This window comes from Perca fluviatilis, chromosome 24 (genome assembly GCF_010015445.1).
Source record: "Perca fluviatilis chromosome 24, GENO_Pfluv_1.0, whole genome shotgun sequence".
NCBI lineage: Eukaryota > Metazoa > Chordata > Actinopteri > Perciformes > Percidae > Perca > Perca fluviatilis.
The window spans coordinates 8,735,029-8,757,101 of record NC_053135.1 but is presented as its reverse complement, the minus strand read 5'-3'; the positions used below and the strand labels follow the sequence as shown (position 1 = coordinate 8,757,101).

The following is a 22,073-nucleotide window of genomic DNA, read 5'->3' as shown; positions in this document are numbered from 1 at the left end:
ATTACATTTTAAAGATACTGGGTAAGTTCTGGACCTGGCATTCAGTGTAGGATTCTGTGTGTGTCAGTCTACAGCTACATTGTCTGCTGGGTTTCAGGCCTTTACTCATTCACATCAATGCCAAATTTACAAATGTTTGTTATTTACTGTAAAGGACAATATCAAATGATTATATGAAAGTATTGTGGCATGTTTGAGGAACCAAAAAGCATGGATAATTTGACAACTTTGTGTTTATTGACTCATCATAAAACATTCTTCAAACAATAAAACAATTTTAAATGTCCGTTTCTGTACAATGCTTGCTAAGCAATTTTATTTATATATAGAAAATGTAAGAGGAGTTGTGTTAAAATGACAAAACTCCTTCAAATTTAATGGCAGGTACTCTGGAAAAAATAACAGCATTCCATCAACAAATATTTTCAAGCAATAAATATGTATTTATAAATAGTGTAAATTTACATCAAGATTAGAAACAAAACAAAAATCACAAATTAAACTTTATTTCATAAGTCTATGTGCAACCCATTCTCTTTGTGACTTGGCTAGTAAGTTTTTTTTCCCTAGATTTTTCCTTTTTTTTACCTAAGAAACAGTTTTTGAAAAGAACAAGACAAAAGATAAAACAAAAGCTGTAAAAAAAAAAAAAAAAAAAATGAAGAAAAGAAAATCACCTTAACTCTTCACATTACAAATTTTTTTTGGAGATTTTGCTGTCCAAAGAGTCTTAAAATTACTATCTACCATAGAAAAGACCAGTTAGGCTAGTGCTCCTTAGAAGGAAAACTGAAGAACATTTGGGAAAATTCTATAAATCAAAGCCAACATTTTATCCTGTTACCAGAATAGGAAAACAAAAGAAGGGAGAGAGAGAAAGCTTGTCAAGTCAGTAGTCTTTTACGGGTGGTGTTGCCAGTTGTGACAGTTAACAAGTATCTACAAAACATTTTTTATCACGCATTAAGAATCCCACTCCTCCTCCTCCTCGTCCCCCTTTCCCAACCGTTTTTGATTAAGTCCTCCATTAAAACAGGGCTGAACCATTGTCACTAGAGGGGGCTGGGAGGCGGGGGAAAGGGAGAAGAGAGAAACAAGTCCTGTGAGCAAGCTCGGTGGCGCCCCCCTCTGGAAGGGCCAGGCCCCAGCACTTCAAACAGGTTGCATAGACAGACACACTCGGCCGCCTCAGCCTCCAGCCGTCGCTATGGAGACCAGCCATAATGGGAGGGGTGGTGGTGAGGGTGGGGAGACGGCCTTGGCTTTCCTGAATATCAGAAATGGTCCGCGTATGTAGATGTTTGTTTGTTCTTTTTTTTCCTTTTTTTTTTTTAAATCTTAATACAAGTTCCTGTAAATGGCTCCACAGCAGAAGAAGAAAGAGTTGACACCTAATGTCAAGATGAATGAAGAGGAGGGGCCTGGGGAGGAAGAGCATACACGAGAAGTCAAGTCACTGAATTCATCAGCTTGATGCCTTTGTAGTCAACATACGTATACCATATACAAAAAGCTGTGTAATTTCAAGTATTTTCCAATCACTTTTATTAGCAAGTTGTATTGCACATATACCTGATCACCAAAAAGTCAAAATGTATACGTTTATTGGCATAATGTGGTATGAAAAACAACTTCCACAGACTTACAAAATCTCAGTGCATGATAACTGTTTGCAATAAACCTCTAGCTTTAAGCTAGTTTTGTCAAAATGTCCCTGTCTCTTTAAGTGTCAAATTTAAAAGCAGTAATAGGAAACTGGGTGTCATTAAGTGCAAATATAAGTAATTATTAACCCTCAAAATATATATTTAAAAAAAAAAAAAACGTTACAAGTTGAGTTAACAGATTCATTGGCTATCACTGGTTAACCACTAGTTTTTGTTTGAGTGGAAAGAAGTCTTGCTGACTAACAGCACTCTATAGCACATAGTCGTCTACATTTTAATTCAAATTTCAGATAAACCAATATTTGTTCGGTTGATTCACATAAATGTACTGGAACTTTCTTTGAGTCGCTCTCCATCAGTCTGGTGACTTACTAATGTGAACTGGTCGTAGACCTGCATCAGGTCCTCCATCCTGTGCTGTTCCAGCACCACAAAGTTGTCCAGCGTGGCGCTGCCTTTCCTGGCACAGTCCTGACAGTGGACCACGTACTGCTTCTTGGACAGGAGCTCGCGGCGCACAAACAGCAGGTTGAACACCTCCACCTGCAGAGTGTGCATAAAGAAACATATATAAAAAATAAATAAATAAAAGTTGTGGCACAAATTGAATGGCTTCAATTTTTTGTTCTAATAAAACTCTGAGCTGAACAGCAGAGGCTGCAGTGATGATGTCATGTAGAGACAAATCCTGAAACTGCTCCACAAACAAAACAATAGTGTACAATAGACCAATTCCTAGGTCACAATGACAACAGACATTTAATTGGATATGGACACATTGCTGCTAAACGCTAGAAAGCCCTGCATTCAAATGAATCCAATCGCATACCCATTAATTAGCTCAAACATAAATGGAGTCGGCCTTTAATTCAATGATAATGGGCCGGCAGATCACATGGTTTTAATTATTTCAAATTATTAGATTCAGACCAGCAGAGAGACACAATCAGGGGAAAAATACATTTGGTTCTACTCCAATATGCACGGCACATTAACAATGTCCGCAGTTAAAAAAAGACAAGACAATTATTTTATACTAGAAAAATAAGTGTGAGCTGCTTATCCAGTGAAAGAAATGTGAAATCCTGTTCAAATTCACACCTGATGCGGAAATGTGTGCTTACTGACCTCACAGATGGTGCAGTAGTGGGCCGGCTCATCCCTGGTCCTCGGCCTCAGCACCGTTTCCTTGCCTGATGTTGCCAAGGCTTCCTTTACCCACTGGCACTGCTTCAACGTCCGCAACAAGCAGTACCTGTGACAAGAATGCATTGTGTCAGATTTCTAAAAAATCAACAGATTGTACAAAACCTGGGACCCTCTGATAACTTCCAGCTTGTGAAAACATAATTAGGGCTGGGTATCATTCAAAAATGTTCGATACCAGTACCGATACCAATACTGTGACTTTGATACCTGTTCCTAAACGATACTTTTCCGAATCCAATTTCATACAACAAAAATAAATAACATTACACATCACAGCACAAACCTTTTATTCATTTTTCAGCTCCTACTACGTGAGCCCCGTCTCTGTGCGTAACCTAGAGTTCTTCCTGCGTGCCTCTATGACGCCTAACGTTAGACAGCCAATCACCAGCGCCTAGATCTTGGTAGAAACATACCGCATGCTTATTGGCTCACTGACGCGGGTATGATTTACTCTTTAGGTATTGAATGACTAGGCATTTTTAAATACTCGATACTTTAGAGGCAATTGGGTCGGTGCCCAAGTATTGAATTTGGTACCCAGCCCTACATATAATACAAACAAACAGCTGAAGGATTTGACGACTCACTTGATCATCTCAAACAGCTTGTGGTCGGACACTTTGATGTTGCGTGCCATGTTCCAGGAGAGGTGCACCATGGGAACCATGGACTTGACACTCTGGAGCTTATTCCACTCGTAGCGCTCCACAGCCAGCTTGTACTGGTGGGCTGGAGAAGGAAAAAACGTACTGCACGTTACTTGACACGAACACAAGAAACCAGGAGAGGTTTAAATGCACTCAAAAGATGCCATCGCAAAGAAAAGAATCATCACAGGTTGAGAGAGCGAACGGGTGCACTGGTTAATATGCAAGTGTATTCCTGCCATCATACGGACAGCGGAAAAATGCCTCGGTTCTAGACGGGGAATAAGATCTTGCATTAATCAGCTCAGTTCAGATCAGCTAAAAAGGTCACCAATCAGCAGAAAACTATTTCAAACATCACAGTAAAGGTCAGGAGGTGGGGGGGGGGGATGTGTTCAAAAACAGACACTCAGTCCTCTAGACACTTGAGTAACATTAACATTAACCCATAATCCCAGGCGTACCGGTGAGAGGTCCAACGTTCCAGGCGATGTTGTTGCACCAGCCAATGGCCTGCACCCAGTGGACGGTGCCGGTGTTGAGCCACACCAGGTCGCCGGGGCGCTGGATGAACCGATAGACGGGCACGTCGGCCTCGTACAGGTCCTCCAGGTTGGGCCACCACGAGCCCATCAGGAAGTTGATGTTGTTCCTGGAGGTGTGACAGGGAAAGACGGTTGTGATGGATATAGGAACAGCGGGGGCGGGGGGAGATCTGTACAGCATAAGACACCCTCTATCTTTAGACCTTTGTCCAGAGTATCTTACTTTTCACAGAAGTTGCTCATCACTCCCCAGTAGGGCTCTGGTACAGCAAACCATTCACAGTCTCCCGGTCCAATGTTAATGTTGACGGCACAGAAGTTATTGTGTTCCTGGTGACCTGGAGAGACATACAAAAAAAAAAACTTTTAAAATGTAGTAATCCACACACCAAAACTTATGCACAATAGTGTAGTAATCACTCGTCCCAGAAAGTTAAGCGCGAGTGTGTGCATTAACCTGCTATCCTGCTCCCGGGGACCTTCATGTAGAGCTGGACTGTGTTCATGCCCAGGATGGTGTGGCCCACGTGGCTGAGCAGGTTGCCGGCCGATACGACTCGAGCGAAGGCCGGCAGTTTACTGAGCTCCTGGAGTTGCTGTTTCCACCTGGAAGAGAGTGGGATAGACGAGGTGTCATGATGGCGCGTTCAAGTCAAAATGCTCTGGGCTGAGTGTGTCAAAGCATAGGCTAAGGCAAGCATAGGCAACAAATCCAGATCCATACTCACTTCCTCTCATCCGACACGTCGATGTTGGTTCCAAACTTGATGTGCTTTAAGGGTCCCCTTCTTTTGCGTGCAACACTGAAGACACACATACACAAACACACACTTTACAATTAGCCACATCTGGTATGTTTAATGTGCTCAATATCTCACGATGATACATTTGAGACTGGATATTGTCTGGATTTTGATGTTATTTCAAAACCATTTCTCAAAACATAATACAATTAAGCTAAACCTAAAGCTACATCTTCGACCTTCCACTTCCGGGATTGCGCCGGTGCCGCAGGAAATTCAGCCGGATGCACGTATTTTAGCCAATGTCCGTTACCTTCAGCTTTGTTGTTTGGAATTTTAAACTTATTAGATTTATGAGGACTATTGATGACTGCTCCTCAGATCTCTGCAGGGTACATTGAGACAGCTAGCTAGACTATCTGTCCAAATAATATATCAGAGCCTGGAGCTTTCTAATGGGGCTAAACAATCAACGTAAAAGGTAACTAAACAGAAAGAACAACATTAGGTACCTCTCTGCTGACGCTGGCTCTGTGTCCGAGGGCTCCTTTAGTGCCTTCTTCTCATTTTCCTCCTGAAACCAAAACAGGAAACGCAATAAGTCAGCAGTATGCTAACAAATAAATCTATATATGTTTTTGTATCCTTAGAAGTTTAGTTTCAGTGGAATCCGGAGAACGCAGATAAAGCATCACTGACCCGTAGGGATTCCTGGAAGGAAGCAGCCTGATACTGCGCATATTTGGCGATGGTGGCGTGGGCGCGGGCGCTTTCACAGCGCCACATTTTCTTGGTGCCGGCCGGGTCCCAGTTCTCATCAGCGGGCTGAGAGAGCTGAGTCCAGACCTCCACCAGGTGCTCCGGGTTGGCCTCTACCAACGTCTTTGTGGAGAACAGACCCAAGTCTGCAGAGAAACGGACGCCACAGAGGGACACAAGTAATTAAAATACGCACAGCTTTGTGATGGACACAGTACCAGTCAAAAGTCTGGACACGCTTTCCCATTCGGGTGAATGAGAAAGCGTGTCCAAACGTTTGACTGGTACTGTATATATTTAAGGGAAAAATACATACATTACATATAGTAAACAAAGCATTTACCCAGTTTGAGTGCTCCAGCCAGTCCTCTGATGACAGTGACGGGGTTGGAGGGGTTTGTGCAGAACTGGTGCAGTGGGGGGAAGAAAGCATCCCTCTTGTTCTCCAGCTGTTGAAGTTAAAGGATATCATATAGCACTATGACCACCTGCTTTAATGAACAAGACTCATCAGGTAATGGAAACAAATATCCTTAATAATACTTTCAAAACTGCTGCCAAACACTTTCAGGTCATCTTAAAGTAGCTTGGCGGCGCCCTGGGTAATACTCACATAGATGCTGGGTGTGGGGGGGTTGAGCTTGTCTTTGGGCAGGGCTGGTGAGGGTGGAGGAGGCAGCCGGGGTGGGGGGCACTTATCGAGGAGGATACTGCTGTTGGAGAGACCATTCCTCCCCAGGTTCCTGCGCACGCACACACACACGGTTTGAAGTGACAGCAGCAGTAGAGATACAACACACAGAATATAAACGGGGCAAGGAACAACAGACAGACGGGGAAATGACACACCAGTAAATAATACTTAGTAGAATTGCTGTCCTACCTCAGATCTTATCTACCAATACTCCTTAGCAGTCCATTTAACGGAATAATCTTAACTATATGCATGGCCACATGCAGATGCCACATTTGACCAATCATATGTAAAACAGGGGAGAATTCATTTCCATGTGATAAAAGAAGCGCAACCAAATAGGAGGAATTTATTCAACTGAATAATCTGCCCTAAATAATGTGGGCATGGCAACAAGACTGCCCAGTAGCCTTCGGTGTCGTTTACAGTTACATAATAATTTGCCTGTGGTTCTGTAGTTACTCTGAAATTCCACTGGGAGGAGACATCTTCAAAACAAACCACACTGTTCAACTGTTACGTCTCTCACACGCACCATTTAATATACAGCGGAAGCCTTTTAACTCTCTGATAGATTAATCTCACAAACTATTGTTACTATAACACACAGAGCAAGCAACAACTGAGTGTTTGGAAAACAGTTTGGAAAACAGGCAAGGAATATATCAAACAGTCCAGTCATCCTTTCTATCTATTAGAAAAAAAACAAAAATACATTTACAGTACAAAGCATTTAGTAAATGTTTTTTTTTATTTCTCAGTAAGTGAGGTGCACACGTTTCCAGGCTTCATATTCATACACACTGAAGCAGCCACCCATTTCCACTAATCAAGGCCATTTTCCAGTTGTATGCATTACTAAACTGGTCTTGTCCCTGTCAGAATGTATCCACTCAGACTAGATTTTAAAACCCTGCTTGAGTGTGCAGGATGTTACAAAAAGAGAATTTGCCACATGCTGTAAATCTAGTGCAGGTCTTGTGTACCTAAATCTCTGTTATGGCCCGATTGTGTTCGATCTTTTGTCCACACCGCAAGTTCCTCGCTAAGAGCAATTATTCCTGCCAAGAATGAAACGGGGCCGGCAGGATACTGTCTGAGTGCATCTGCGGGACACCACGATGTGAAAGGAAAAAAAAAAAAAAAACAATGAGGGATTTCAGTCTCACCTGCAGGCCTTCAGCACGTCTGTGGAGCTGGGGTAGATGGATATTGAAGATGACGAGGACGATGATGAGGAGCTGTGTCCATGTGGAGGCGTAGCTTTGAGACTGGTGACAGCGGGAGGCTCCGCCTTCAGCGGGCTTTGAGAGTCCTCGGAGATACCCGCTTTGCCGTTACCGTTTACGGCAGGTGCAGCAGATGTGGCGGCGATAGCGGGACTGTGGACGCCTGTTTGGGTGTGTTCGGAGGATTTGGGGGAGGGCGTGGCGGTGGATATGGCAGAAATGGGCGAGGAGGCGGCCGAGCTGCCCTGCGCGTGGGGGGTGGAGGGCAGGACGGCCGGGTGGATGTTGTTGATTTTCTTGTGGGACTCGGACGTGGTGGATGCTGCGGATGAGGTCCCCTGTGACGGTCCCTCACCCCCCACAGGGTACTTCCCGCCTTCCAGCAGGGCAGATAGTCTAGGATTGTCTGCGCTAAGGCTCGGCTTCTCGCCACCTTCTGCCACCTTGCCCTCCCCCGAGTGTACGTGATTGGCCAGGCCATCTGCCTGCGCCACTTTGCCATCAGATGATGGCTGGGGCGATGGCGTCTTGCCCTCGGAGCCCCCGTTGCCGAGGGACGCGGCTGCCGTGACGAGGGCGGCTGTGGTGTTGCTATCTTTGGTAGCGGACGCACCAGGTGCTGCTCCACCTGAGGTAGAGGAGTGGGGGAGGGAAGGAGGGGACGGGAGGTGGTTGTGGGCCTGCTGTCGTGGCGATGGGGCGTTAGTGGAATGTCCAACCTGATTGTTGGGGTGCACAGGGGCGATGGAGTTGGGCGTCTGGGGGTGAGAGAGGGTCCCCTCACTACTGGAGCCCGTCGCATGTGGAACACACCCCTTCTGAAGCCCCTGAAGGAAGAAGAGAGCAACTGTTAATGAGGGAAAGCAGAAAGTCCAGGCGGGGTGACTTGTATTGGATGTCATTATAAATAATTAAGTTACCATATTCACAACATTTTGCCAGGCATATACCTAATGATCCTTCGTTGGGAGAATTGAGACGCTGTTACTTTATAAATAGAAGCATAAAATATGAGTTGGGACCCTTTTCTATTCTTACATGTGCTACGTACATATCTTGGCTCTGTACCAGACATTGAAGATAGAATGCGTAAGAATTCCTGCACACTTTCATTTACAGTCTCATGGGAGGGACATTTTTTTTGATCCATGATGAGTTTTTACAACAGAGCCAAGTAAGACAGCAGGATAAAACTATTTTATAAATTATAATAAATTATACTAATTACATCAATATCCATTTCTTAGCTGAGGTTTGGAGAACCTGCCAGAGGGAGCTTTACTTTTTTGGGACGTGCGGATGCTCTGTCACAGGCACTGAAAAAAGCGGAACAGTGAGTGATGTCTAACCTGAGAGGAGTTTAGGTGCAGGGCCTGGCGCGGCGTGGCGTCCTGTGTTTGCGTGCTTGTGCAGGTGTGAGGTAGCAGTGCTGCGCCGCCGCTGCCGGCAGGTTGCAGGTAAGGCACGTCTCCGTTGGGTCCTGTGGCTATGGGCCCTGGCTGATTATTACTACTGTTACTACTAACACCCACAGGGAGGGAGTCTAAGTGTCCATGTGTCCCAGGGCCCACGGGCCCATTGGCCAGTGGCTGAGGTGGGCACAGGGGCCGCTGGGGTCCCAGGTGGGGCCGGGTGGGGTGGAGGCTGGGGTTAGGGGAGGGGAGGGAGTTTGTGGTCGGGCCGTTGGGGAGAGAGGGGCGCACCTGACCTCCTGAGGCATTCTGTCTCATCTACAAATGGAAAAGATGACAACCATAAAACACTACAGTTTAACTGTAATTAAAGCTTAGTATCTTGTGTCATTTATTGTTGGTTAAACCCAGACGGGTGAACACTACCATCCATAGACAATTCAGAGTCCGTTAGAAAAACACAATCGACGTTAACATTCTTATCGGTCTTACTTGCATCGTATTATGTGCCAAACCACAACAGTTGAACGCCTACGCATGTCACAACACACCGTGAAAAGGATTTAACAAGCTTACATCAAGTCTGAATGCCACAGTAGGATCATAGATCATGCAGTGTCTACACACTCTGGATTAATGAGTTTATTTATTCTAACAATTATGGATTTAAGCCTTCAACTACCCAGTACACATGTGGAAATGTCACGTAGTGGCACACACAATACTAGCATGGATCTTCATGCATACGCGTACATGTAGAACATATTTTGTGCAAGCATTCATGGGTCCCGATGTGCATCATGTATGGAAATGGCAGTTTCTGAGAGTAAACACATGCTGATTCATCAGTACTAGGCCTTGTTTGAACCTGACAGGAACAGTGAATGCTAGACCAAGATGAAGATCAGCAAAGTATTTTAATGTAAAATAGATTTAATTGAATTAACCAACGGCCAAGTGGCATGTGTAAATGTTTGATCAGGAAAAAAAAAAAAAAAAAAAGAGAGAGAGAGAGAGAGAAAAAAAAAAAAAAAAAAAAAAAAAAAAAAAAAAAAAAAGAGAGATAATGTGAGTGATAGTGAGTGTGAGAGTGTGTGTGTGTGTGTGTGAGAGAGAGAGTGAGTGAGTGAGAGTCCGGAGAGGTTTTTACCTGGTGCTGGTGCTGCTGCATCATGGCGAGCTGAGCCTCCAGCTGCCCCAACATCTGAAGCTGTTGGGGCTTCAGGCTGGCCCGGTTACTCCGCATCTGTTCCAGCACCTGAAGACCGACAGCAAAAAAAATAAAAAAATAAGAGTTCACGTAAAAGCAGAGTTAATAAAATTAAGTTAAATATGAGATGAGAGCAATTACTAACCTGTAATTTCTGCGGGGAGAGGTACCAGTTGGGAACTGGCTGCTGTGGTGGGTTACTGACCCATGAATCGCCCTGAAAAACACATGCATAACATGTAAGGTGTAAAAGAACTAGTTAAGGACAGAGTACAGATTAAACTGCATGACTGTAACTCTGCCTGCTCTAAGGAGGAAAGCAGCAGTTAAATGACGCCATCACGGTGGTATTTACCTTGGCAGGGCTGGAGGCTCTCCTCCTCTTGGCAGGGCAGGACTGGTCCTCTGCTTGGCCCAGCGGGCCCACGTGAGGGGGCAGAGTCTGACCCGAGCCCCCGCCTTCTGCACTGTGATTGGGCTTACAAGCCTGGAGGGGAGAGCATGGCGGGAGCGCAGGCATAGGGGAAGCAAAAGAAACGCACGGAGGAAAAGAACGTAAATGAAAGGACATAACAAAAGGCCATGGAAGACAGGAGGGGTCGGAATAGAGCGAGAAGATAGAAAGCGTAAAGCAAGTGGGGGAAATAAGTGGCAAAAACAAATAATGGAAAATTAAAAATGGAGGAAGTGTGGAAAAAGCAATCAAGAATATTTATTCATCAAGTAGCAAAAAGGGAGAAAACAGTACGGCAAGAGGAAGTGGTCAAAGGGCAAGGCAAAGCAAGGGATGAAGAATAAGAAAAAAAAAGAGAGAAAAAGGAGAGCAATACTGTGATTCTGTGTTGGCACTTCAAGCAGGACAGAGCAAAAACATTCCTGTGTATCTGAAGGAGTTACTTCGTAGAGCAACGACAGCCCGGGACAGTTCTCCTGGCAGAAAATCATCACTACTGCTTCACGTCAACCCCTGCAGCCCTCAAAGTTGTCCTAACGACTCTTAATATAAATTCTTCACAGCAAATCCATGTATTCCGTATTGCACGTTCCGACTATATAAAAGGCAGTTGCAGCGGTTTAAGGGTACAATAGCATAACTCAACCTTTAAAGAGAAAGGGTAAAACACATCCCACACACTGACAGCCATACCATTACCTCTGGTAACAATACCTCACTGTTGCTTTTAAACTGAAGTAGCATTAGCTTGCTTTGTTTTGTTATAGCTGCCTTTAAAATAAGTTAAATAATCGACTGCTACATGTCTATAGTCCTTTGAAGTCTCTTATTCTGATTCCACCAGAACTTCGATTTAAAAAAAAAAAAAAACACAATCTTAGTATTTCAAGCAAATATTTTCAGTTTCATTTACGTATGTTGCATTACAATAACAAGGGCAAACAAACAAAAAATGCTATGTATGAAGTCCCATCTGACCCTATCCAAAATGTCCCCATTCCATAAGCATTCACACTGGAATCTGTCTCACAGTGAATTGACTCTCACCAAGTAAAAGCCGATAAATCAACAATGATAGAGGTCAATCACACACACTAACACACACACACACACAGACACAAGAAAGTTACTCGCATCTACAGTATGATGGGCATGAATGAGTGAAGTGGTAATGAAACACTAGGGGGCGTTGCTGGCGCTTTGTGAGCAGCTCCAGGACATCTAAGGTCAACTACTGAAAAGGGGAGGAAGATGGACAGAGCCAATGGGAAGCCGGGGTATACTCTACGGCAGCACGACCTCACCAATCACACTGGGGCAGGGTCAAAAATCCAAGAAGGCCAAACGTCAATGAGTGTGAGAATTATCATAAACACAGCCACTTGACTTCGAATTAGAGCACTTTAATCGGTTCAGAAAGGCAATCTCTCCCGCTCTAAACCAAAGCAGATAAAGTGCAAAACTGGATTTGTGAATGAACTGCAGGGAGGGGAGGTGGGGGGGTAATCCTGAATACCAAATTAGATTAAAAACAGGAAAAATAGAAGGGGAAATTGAATGGGAAAGGGTTAACAAAAGCCTACACAAGTGTTTTGTCGATTTATTGGTTTTGGTTTACTTGAACGGAGCGTGATGGGTGAAGCCGAGTGACAACTGCTGTGGAGAAGAAAAGGGGAGTGCAGGACTGGGCAACACTTGGCTGGACCTCTCCTCGTTCAAAACAGATGCCATAAAGCAGCCATGACCTGGACGTGTTACACTTGAAAATAGTGTGATGAATGACTCGTTATTCAATTTCTGTTACCTTGAAGCAGAAACAGTGCACTTAAAATAAAAGTCAAAGTCTCCAATCTGAGTGTAATAGCATTCATTTTAGAGTAGGTATTCATAGGAGATTTTTTTTGTGCGTTGTTGGCTTCTTTAGACATCTGCATTCTCTCTCACACACACACACACACACACACACACACACACACACACACACACACACACACACACACACACACACACACACACACACACACACACACACACACACACACACGGAGTTAAGCTCAAGTGTTACCCATCAGTATGGACAACAGTGCATGCGCATTTGTTGACCTGCAGGTATGTCTGCGTGTACATTACGATTAAGTGTTTGAGTTCTTATGTGTCCGAGTGTGCACTCAGTCAAAGGGAAGGGAGGGTGGGGGGTGGGGGGAGGAGGTGTAAGTTGCTCTATCTGGTCTCTCACCTGCTGTGGTGCACTGCTCAGGCCTCCCTGCCTGGAGGTTAGCTCAGCTGGGATTGGTAGACTCCATGCCTCCTCAATTAGAGGGAGCATTTTACTTTTACCCTGTAGGCTACTGAGCTGGGAGTTACTCAACTGAGCCTAGGGGAATGGAAAACGACGTGAAAAAACAAAAAAAAATAATAAAACACAAGGCTTTTTTTGGGGGGGGGAAAACGATGACCTCAAAACAAGGAAATGATCAGCAATGGTAAATAGGTAGAGGTTATAGCACAAGTGAAGCTAGGTTGGAAACTGACAGCGATATGCAAACTTGTGTCTTGGCTAGCTAATATATCTTTGTTGTGTACAGCATCAACCACACAAGGAGGTACTCAATGACATTCAGTAACAGTAATCCCAGACACAGTCACAATTCCATTAAAACAAGCCTGTGAGCTTGCCTTAATCCATGGATTTATGCTAACATAACTGGTGGAAAATGTAACATTCCATCATGCATATGTAAAGGAAAATGACATTGCTTGGACAAAAATATAGATGAATAAACACATGAGATATGGGGATTGTTAAAACCCTGGTTGTTAAATCTATGGAAAGGCAAGTTTGAGTCTGCAATTGTTAGCTTCCCCATGAAACAATCTGTCTCCTATAGGATAAAAAAAAAAAAAAAATCCTTAAAATAAAAAAGGGAAATTAATTATTCCTCAAGGGTGCTACCATGTTTTCCCCCCTTTTCTCTTATATTACGCTGCATAGCATACGCAACAAAAGAGGTTCCAGTAAGGAGCAACTACCTATCAGCCAGGCATGAGTTAAGGTCTTGAAAGAATGGGGAGGTGAAAAGTCAGGCAAAGATACAGATCCCTGGTCCATTTTATTGCATTCTGGACACTTGATTCAGTTTCTCATGTTTTTCTCCCTGTTGGGTTTCAGGTCTTGTAGGTAAGAGGTTTCCTTTGTGCCCAATAGGATACCCTAATCACATCCCTGTGGAATAATATAGACTTATTCAACACAGTTGTGGCTGCACAGGGATGCTAGCAAAGAGCAGCAAAGGGCAGGAGAGGAAACAGAGAAAACCCATCGTTTGCTCCCTTTACTAGAGAAAAAGACTTTAAACTTTAGACGGGTTAAGAAAAACAAGAGGCCGCCGCTGCTGAGGGAGCCAACCATCAGCTGGCCAGTGCTTTTTCATAAAAGGTATTTGTGCATTTCTCAGCATGCATTTTAAATGGCATAATGAGAGAAACTTTGGTTAAGTGTTTTTTGCTTCGTCTACATTTTGTGGCACTAATTGCATGTCCTCTGGCCAGTGAAACTGGTCCGAGCGAGTGAACCCCAGAGCAGCATGAACAAACAAACAGCAGCCAGCAATTTCAATTAGTGATGCCCCAAACTAATCCGGGCATTTTTGGATGGATCTGTAATCTGCTATTTAAATCAAAACCTTTGTTTGTCCAGGTACACCAGCTGTCACATACGGCCAATTGAGCTCTGTTAAAACACCTGTGGAGCGCACAAATTATATAAACAGCAGCCAGCCGTGTCAGTTAATGATATGACAGCGTGTGTCATTAAGTGTTTCACGGATGTTCTTCACTCAACACTTTTAAACCAACTACACTACAAAAATATTGTAGGAAAGCTGTGATGCAGGCCAAGTTTCCTTAATGCAGAGCCAGACACATGGCACTTTTAAATAATGATATCCAGGCTGGCAGAGTGTGAGTGTGTGTGTGTGTGTGTGTGTGTGTGTAAGCAAAATGACAGCCCCTTTGTTTTCACTTTGCTTCTATTTTTGCAGGTGTCCCACACCCGTTTCAATGCGGTTGCTGGCAGCCAACTGAATTCAAACATCTTTTTATTGTTACATTCTCCTTATACATAGGACTATCAAATTGAAGCTGCATCCAAAACAGCCATTGTATGGGCACCTTTTGCTTTAAATTCCTCTTTCCACCCACCTGCAGGCATTTGATGCGGTGGGTTAGCGCGGTGGTGTTGGTGCAGCCCTTGCTGCGTGTGGCGTTGATGTAGCACTTAATGGCATCGTGCGGCTGGTTGCAGGACTCGTACAGCGTGCCCAGATCCATCCAGGCAGCGGCGTGGCTGTGGTCCAGTTGCACGGCGCAGATGTAGGCCTGCAGAGCGTCCATGGGCTGGTTCTGCTGCTGGTACAACACCCTAAGGGTGGGGGGTGGGGAGGTGGGTGGAAGTGAGGAAAGAGGAAGGGGTGCATGGAAGAAAGACAGAGGTACAGAGAGTGGAAGCAATGAGGAACGGACAAGGGGGAATTGATGATAAAGATAGACAGGAAAGATAAACAAAGGTTTGTTTTTTTTCATGCAAAGGAAAATGGAAGTGTAAGGGATAATTAAGTGATTGAATCAGGGGGTTAATTTGGGAAAATGAAGGTAGGATGGGTGAATAGATTTGAAAAACAAAAAAAGATAAAAAGGTAAGAATATAGGCCATTCCAAAATATCCATTCAGAACAGTGGCTTGCATTCATGCATTTCCACAGTCTATCGTATAGACACTTACACTATTAAAAGAGAATGTAACTGCAGCCTTGACTGAACATATGGACCCTTACCCTATAGAGCACCAGGTATCTGCACTGGCCTCTGATTTGTCTATGGATTGCCGATAGGAGATGAAGGCGTCCTGGACCTTCCCAATACTAGAGTAGCACCTGCAGGAGACACAGGCTGTAAGGGTTGTGCTACAGACATGGAAAACATTGATGCAAATGTGTCAAATCACTAATTCATAGAGCTTCTTTTTTTTTTTTACACATTATCACCATTTGAACTTTATAGTATAAGACTGCATGCGACATACTGTAAAGTTTTGGGATGGCATTTCAAGTGATCAAGGTTTTTATTTTAATTTTTTTATATCTTTGCCCCCCTGATCTCAATTTAAGTCAGGCTAACATTAAACATTAGAATTGCCATTACATTAAAATGACTTAAACTAAAATTAGAGGTAAGATGGATGCAGGTTTTTTCCCCCCCATTCATCACACCACATTTGCTCACAATATTATGTGTTAAGAAACAGTGCCAGTGATTGATGGAGAACAATGCTGGACAGCTGGCATACTAAAAGAATTTCTCAAGGATTATATAGCATCTCCTGATCAATTAAAAGAGGCCCCGGCAGATCCTGATTCCAACAGATTGGCTCACAGCATCAGTATTTAATGTTATAACTTTAGACTATTGTCCAGAAGAAAAAAAAAAAGCCTTCCAATTAACTTCCCACACTTTCAAAAGTCCTGAGCAGGACCACCTAAAGTACTTCAACAAAATTACAACTTTCACCAATTACTCCAGGACACAGTGGGAATCCCAGGACCACTATATGGACCTTTTTCACAGCAGACATGTTGACATGTCATAGCAGGAAAAGCACAGCTTAAATTGATAATCTTAATGATGGCTCAATTCCATCAAGTGTCCTAGTAAGCTATTTCAGTGAGTCAGCATGCACAATACCAGGGCCTCTCCTAAGTGGAATGCAGCCATCAGTAACGGTTTTGAATACACCTGTGCTTCTCCTACTACGACACGTCGACGTGCCTGCAGTGAAAAAGGTCTATTGATGTCGTTTGAGTCATTCTTTTTACCTGTTACATACTTAACCAAGTTTCCATGACCATAACTTCCCTGTTTTTGTTTGGCCAATTTCACAAGCACTGCAAAGCTAAATGACATCACCTTCTGATGTTGCAAATGTGTGTGCGCGACGTACCTGCCAAGGAAGTACCAGGACTGTCCAGAGTTGGGGTCGGCCTCCAGAGATTTCTGCAGACACTGGATGGCATAGCTGTCCCTGCTGGCTCTGTCCCCGAGCTGTTCCACTGTGTGATGCATCCAGCCTGGAAGACATTAATCAAACGCCGTTGACTCATAGCACCAATAATATGTCTTTGTTGAGACTAGGGCTGCACGATATGAGGCAAATATCTAATTGTGATTATTTTGACTGATATTGCGATTGGATTCCCGATATTGGAGGGAACGATCATTTTTGTTTAAAAAGCTTAATCCTCCGGAAAAATACTTTAATAGTGCAAAATACACAAACGTTTCTGGCCTTCCACTTGAGGATGGCCAAATTGTGGGCCGAAACGTTGTGTGCCTTTTATTATTAAAGTATTTTTTTCAGAGCGTTAAGCTGTTGTGCAGACTTTACCTTCTTTGAACATTTACTCTTTTGTCCTGCGCCAGCAACTATGTGCACAACTTTGCCTTTTTGAATGATCATTTTGTATCATTCACAAAAAAATATTAAAATTAAAAAAAGATTTAAATGATTTTTGCGAGGATCTGTACCAAACAAAGATGTTTTCTTTAGTCTGTAGGATACGATTTTTAGGCTGGGACGTCTCTGCAGCACCACAATACTTATTTCAGAATGGTTTAACACATATTTTGCCTTTACCAAATATTGTGCCCCCTGCGATTTCATTAAAATTGCGATTAATCGTACAGCCCTAGTTGAGACAGAGGGCAGACAGGAGTTTTCTCAGATTCACAGGAAAAGGAAGTCCCCCTAGAAACACATGGTCTTACCTAGCTGCTGCAGGGTAGTGGCCTTCACCTGTGCAGGAAGATCGTCCGTCTGCAGAAGGCTCTCATAGGCCTCCTTGGCAGCCCGGTACCTCTTCTGGATAGGAGGAGTGGAGGAGCAGTGAGGAATAGAAGGTCAAAGACAGTAATGGCACAACGAGAGGGTGAGGAGAAGAGAAAATAAAAACGCCGATTACAAAAGAGTTAAGTTCTCTACAGCATCAAGGATTCAATTTCGATCCATTACTTTTGCCAGGTCATCCCTCTTGTCTGTCTTTTCACCTCTCGAATGCACAGCATAACAAAACAGGAATGCCATCGTAACATTCTTCATGGCCCTCCCTACTCCTCCAAATTTAGTCACACTTTTGCATCCAAAGACTTGCTGCTCACAGGCAGCACGTAATCTAAGTCTGAGACTTCTACTGCAGTGTGTGTGTTCTGACACAGCACAAAAAAATAAATAAAATAACCTGCATTAGTCGTGAAGCGCTGCTACTCCCAGAGCCGGCTAGAGCTACTGTACTTCTCTACTGAAGAGAGAACATAAAGAGAGAGACCACCAGCATACAAAAGGGGGGAAAGACAGACTCTTGTTTCCGTGGCAACCCCGTCGATCGGCTGACAGTAATCTCCTATTCCCTCCCGCATGCCACCCACTCACGCACCCTGCTCCCTCCTCAATTTGTCAGCACCTGGTTCAAAATACAAAACAAAAAAACAGGGCTATCCCTCAAATTAAGATGCGCTGTGATTTTACAGTGGTGGAGTGGTGCCTGGGTTATGATGAGCTATCGCCTTGGACATTCAATCAACATGCAGCGCTTATTATCATTTTCTTTTTTACAATTGCAAATGACAGAAACTAAACAAATGTCTTGAGTCCCTGGGAGAAAGCACAACTGGACAACACACAGGTTAAATAAAAGCAAGTACTTACCTGAATCTCATACAAATGAGCAATGTGGAACTGAACTGTAAATGGAAAGAAAAGGAAACGTTAGGTTGAGGTTATTTGGCATTTAAGAAAGGTTTCCCCATCCCTACTGAAAGTTATTTCTCCTCATAGTCTTTGAAAAGTAGTGCTGCGTTGTCAATAAAAGGAGGTGTCAGAAACCCAAGGTTGCCTGTCTACACTAAGTGTAACAGACCAGAGAGGTAGCTGTGCTCCTGGCGGCACCTTCCTTTGTCTGAAGCGCTGCAGTGTCTGATCTAAGCTGCCTGAGTGACTCTTAGCAGATGGAGGGAGGGAGCGCGAGAGAGAGAGGGGAAGAAAGACGGGGGCTGCCCTTGCTACGTCTGTGTGTGCGACACACACAGACACACACACACACACACACACACACACACACACACACACACACACACACACACACACACACACACACACACACACACACACACACACACACACACACACACACACACACACACACACACACACACACACACAGCGAAAAATGGATATTGCCGTCGCCAAGGTAACAGGTACCCGGACGGGAGAGATGAGATGGCAGTGGCATATCAAATAATGCCGGTACTGAACCCCAGCAGCTGCACATAAACAAACACAATAAGATGTTTTGAGTTTCCTTGCCACTATTTCCTCTGTAGGCTGAGAAGATAAAAAGGGGACTTTTCCATTCCATGATCGACTGTCGTGAGCGGTGCGGTCCAAGAATGGCTTTAGTTTGGATATGTATACCACAACAAATAAGGCAATGCAATGTGTAATGCATATAAAATAACTAAACATATATATTTGCTGTAGGGCTAACAAGTCAGTCAGTAAGTCTACAATTTCCATCCTCTACAATATAAAGTATTTTATTAATAAGTAAATAAATAAATGATAAATAGGTGCTTACTTTCAGCTTTGGACAAAGTGCAGGGGTTGGAGTCAATCAAAGCCAACTGAAAATGCTGTGAGAGAACATGGGTAGAAATTAGTAAAAACACACAGAATAACCTGCAATTAGGGCTGAAACTAACGATTATTTTCATTGTCGATTAACGTTGTGGCTATTTTCTCAATTAATCGATTACTTGTTTGGTCTATAAAATGTGTTTCCCAAAGCCCAGGATGACATCCTCAAAAGGCTTGTCTTCTCTACGGTCATGGAGAAGTAGAAACTAGAAAATATTCCCATTTAAGAAGAGAATTTGTACTTTATTTTATTCCAACTGATAATCAAAATAGTTGGCGGTTATTTTAATAGTTGACAAATAATCGATTCATCTTTGCAGCTCTACCTGCATTCCTCCCTATCCATAATACTTTATTTATTTATCACTTGTAGCCAGGAGCTACGTGACATTGTTGCGGTGGGAGCTATTTCGTATGCCTCATTGTAAAGCCTCTTGCTAGCTAGGTTAAACATTTTTCTATTAGTACAATAAATGTTTAAGATTTTGCTAGTTAGTAGGGCTGCACATATAGGGGGGGTGGGGGGATATTTAGGTGCCTTGCTCAAGAGCACCTTAGCAGTGCCCAGGAGGTGAACTGGCATCTCTCCGGCTACCTGTCCACACTCCGTACACCGACCCTCCGGTTCCCAACTCAGCTCCCTACGGACCGAGCTACTGCCACCCCTTTTATTAGTTGAAAGAAAATATCAGTAGAAAACTGCACTTTAAAATGTAACTTATTCCTTTTTTTAGTGGCACCTTTTATATTCAATGTTCAATTTGTTCAATAAGGGAATGTTGGAAATTATTTCTTTTCATTTGTTTTAAATTCACCAAGCAATTTGTTGTTTTTTGGCAGAATACTGAAAGCAGCAGAAATGCAGAACCGAGTACACTTTTATAGCTGTTTATTTATCGCAAGTAATATCGTTATCGGGATATTCAACAATGTTATGGCATATTTTCCTCATATCGTGCAGCCCTACTGGTTAGAGGAAATAAAAATCAACCTGGACCTACCTTTAAGCTTGACTCATAGTCGGTGTTGACTTTGAACATGAGACCCAGGCGTAGGTGGATCTCCTTGGCCCGGGAGAAGCCTGGGTCAATGTACAGCACCTCCTGGAATGCTTTGATCGCCCTGTGGGACCAATGGAGGACATGATGAAGGGGCATTACAAGCATTACAAATAGAAAGAGGGAATAAAAACATATGAAAAGAAGATGCAGGATAAGACTGGATTGTCGAGGACCAGTTTGTTTGGGATAAATCTATGAACCCTGACGAGGACTGCAACTAAAAGCAAACTCTTATTTGTTCTGGACGTTGAGAACAGAAGAACAGGTGTGAACACGATCCAAGATGCCGCACATTCTGTTGTCAGTGTTCATTCAAGTCACGCTGCGTGTGTGCCATCTTGAACTGAACACTAAAGCTGTTCCTTCCACAGTAACCGAGATAGCACCTCGCATGCTACTCGTTTTGCAGTGCTTGCTTCGCAATCAGACGGCAGCTTAATAAACTAATTCCGCAGCACAAAGTTAACCAGTACAAGCTCTATTTGCTTTTATTGAGGTAGCTGAAATGTTGACGTATAGCTCTTGCTATATAAGAAACGTTACAGGCATGAAGGATGACCTAGGCCTTTTCAAAATACTGGATTTGCAAGTGCCTCTTTGTAAGCTATTTGTAGTTTGCCCGCAGCCACTGAGACTAATAGCTGTATTTTCTTTTTTAATCTGTCCAGAGAGTTAAGACAGCCGATTCCTCTCAGGTTGCGGTGTTACCATGGAAACGATATAGGACAGCTTCACACAAGCATTTTTTCCCCCCCGCTGGTAACAACAAACACACGCATACAGTCCTCTCCATAAGTATTGGAACTGCAAGGCAAATTCCTCTGTTTTTGTTGCTCACTGATGACATTTGGGTTTAAGACCAAAAGATGAATTTGACAAGAGTTCTGAATTTCAGCTTTTATTTCCTGGTATTTACATCTAGATGTGTTAAACACTCAGGACATATCATACGTATTAGACCACAGCATTTTTAGGTGAGCAAAAGTAAAGGAACAAATAATCTTAAAGTAAATAACATTTCATATTTGGTGACATAACCCTTGCTTGCAATAACTGCCTCAAGCCTGCGACCCATCGACACCACTAAACTGTTGCATTCTTCATTTTTGACGCTATTCCAGGCTTTTGCCGCAGCTTCTTTCAGTTCTTGTTTGTTTCGGGGGGTTTCTCCCTTCAGTCTCCTCTTCAGGAGGTGAAATGCATGCTCTATTGGGTTAAGGTCAGGTGATCGACTTGGCCAGTCTAAAACCTTCCACTTCACGTTTCCTTTCTTTCTTTTACAGGACATTCCAAATTGTTGTGCTTGCTTTGCCCAATGTTTGTCCAATGGCTCTAGTCAATTTTCCTTCTTTTCTCAGCTTGAAAATGGCTTGCTCTGGTCTTCATGTTGGTTTATCCTCTTTAACAGGAAATACAGTCTTTATAGGTTTAAACCAAGGATACAAACTTAGACTAGTCATGCACAGCTATTCAATGTTTGAACAATCAACCTAAAAGGCAACACCTGGGCAACAAGAAACATCTGTCAGTCACATGTTCCAACAGTTTTGCTCACTTGAAAAATGGGTGGGTTCAAACAAAGAGTGATATGTCCTGAGTTGTTTAACACATCTAGATGTAAATACCAGGAAATTAAAGCTGACATTCTGAACTCCTGTCTCACACTCATCTTTTGATCTTAAACCCAAAATGTCTTC

The 22,073-nt window shown here is 43.4% G+C and overlaps 1 protein-coding gene across 2 annotated transcripts in view; it reads right to left on the bottom strand.

The window, feature by feature from the left end:
- Window positions 1–215: 215 nt before the first annotated feature.
- Window positions 216–22,073, bottom strand: part of LOC120554180 (histone demethylase UTY-like) — a 34,505-nt gene continuing 12,647 nt past the window's right edge. The window contains exons 6-30 of one of the 2 annotated variants that reach the window (XM_039792872.1): window positions 20,317–20,437; window positions 19,257–19,311; window positions 18,329–18,363; window positions 17,392–17,485; window positions 16,568–16,694; window positions 15,405–15,503; window positions 14,773–14,992; window positions 12,809–12,946; window positions 10,474–10,605; window positions 10,264–10,335; window positions 10,059–10,166; window positions 8,846–9,226; window positions 7,437–8,323; window positions 6,187–6,316; window positions 5,917–6,022; window positions 5,514–5,719; window positions 5,327–5,388; window positions 4,800–4,874; window positions 4,529–4,677; window positions 4,295–4,409; window positions 3,991–4,178; window positions 3,467–3,608; window positions 2,796–2,922; window positions 2,040–2,210; window positions 216–1,421 (exon numbers count right to left, since the gene is read on the bottom strand). In XM_039792872.1, coding sequence (XP_039648806.1) covers window positions 1,398–1,421; window positions 2,040–2,210; window positions 2,796–2,922; window positions 3,467–3,608; window positions 3,991–4,178; window positions 4,295–4,409; window positions 4,529–4,677; window positions 4,800–4,874; window positions 5,327–5,388; window positions 5,514–5,719; window positions 5,917–6,022; window positions 6,187–6,316; window positions 7,437–8,323; window positions 8,846–9,226; window positions 10,059–10,166; window positions 10,264–10,335; window positions 10,474–10,605; window positions 12,809–12,946; window positions 14,773–14,992; window positions 15,405–15,503; window positions 16,568–16,694; window positions 17,392–17,485; window positions 18,329–18,363; window positions 19,257–19,311; window positions 20,317–20,437 — 3,964 coding nt within the window. In that variant the 3' untranslated portion in view covers window positions 216–1,397. The remainder of the gene's footprint in view (window positions 1,422–2,039; window positions 2,211–2,795; window positions 2,923–3,466; window positions 3,609–3,990; window positions 4,179–4,294; window positions 4,410–4,528; window positions 4,678–4,799; window positions 4,875–5,326; window positions 5,389–5,513; window positions 5,720–5,916; window positions 6,023–6,186; window positions 6,317–7,436; window positions 8,324–8,845; window positions 9,227–10,058; window positions 10,167–10,263; window positions 10,336–10,473; window positions 10,606–12,808; window positions 12,947–14,772; window positions 14,993–15,404; window positions 15,504–16,567; window positions 16,695–17,391; window positions 17,486–18,328; window positions 18,364–19,256; window positions 19,312–20,316; window positions 20,438–22,073) is intronic. The other variant, XM_039792873.1, reaches the window with a different exon arrangement.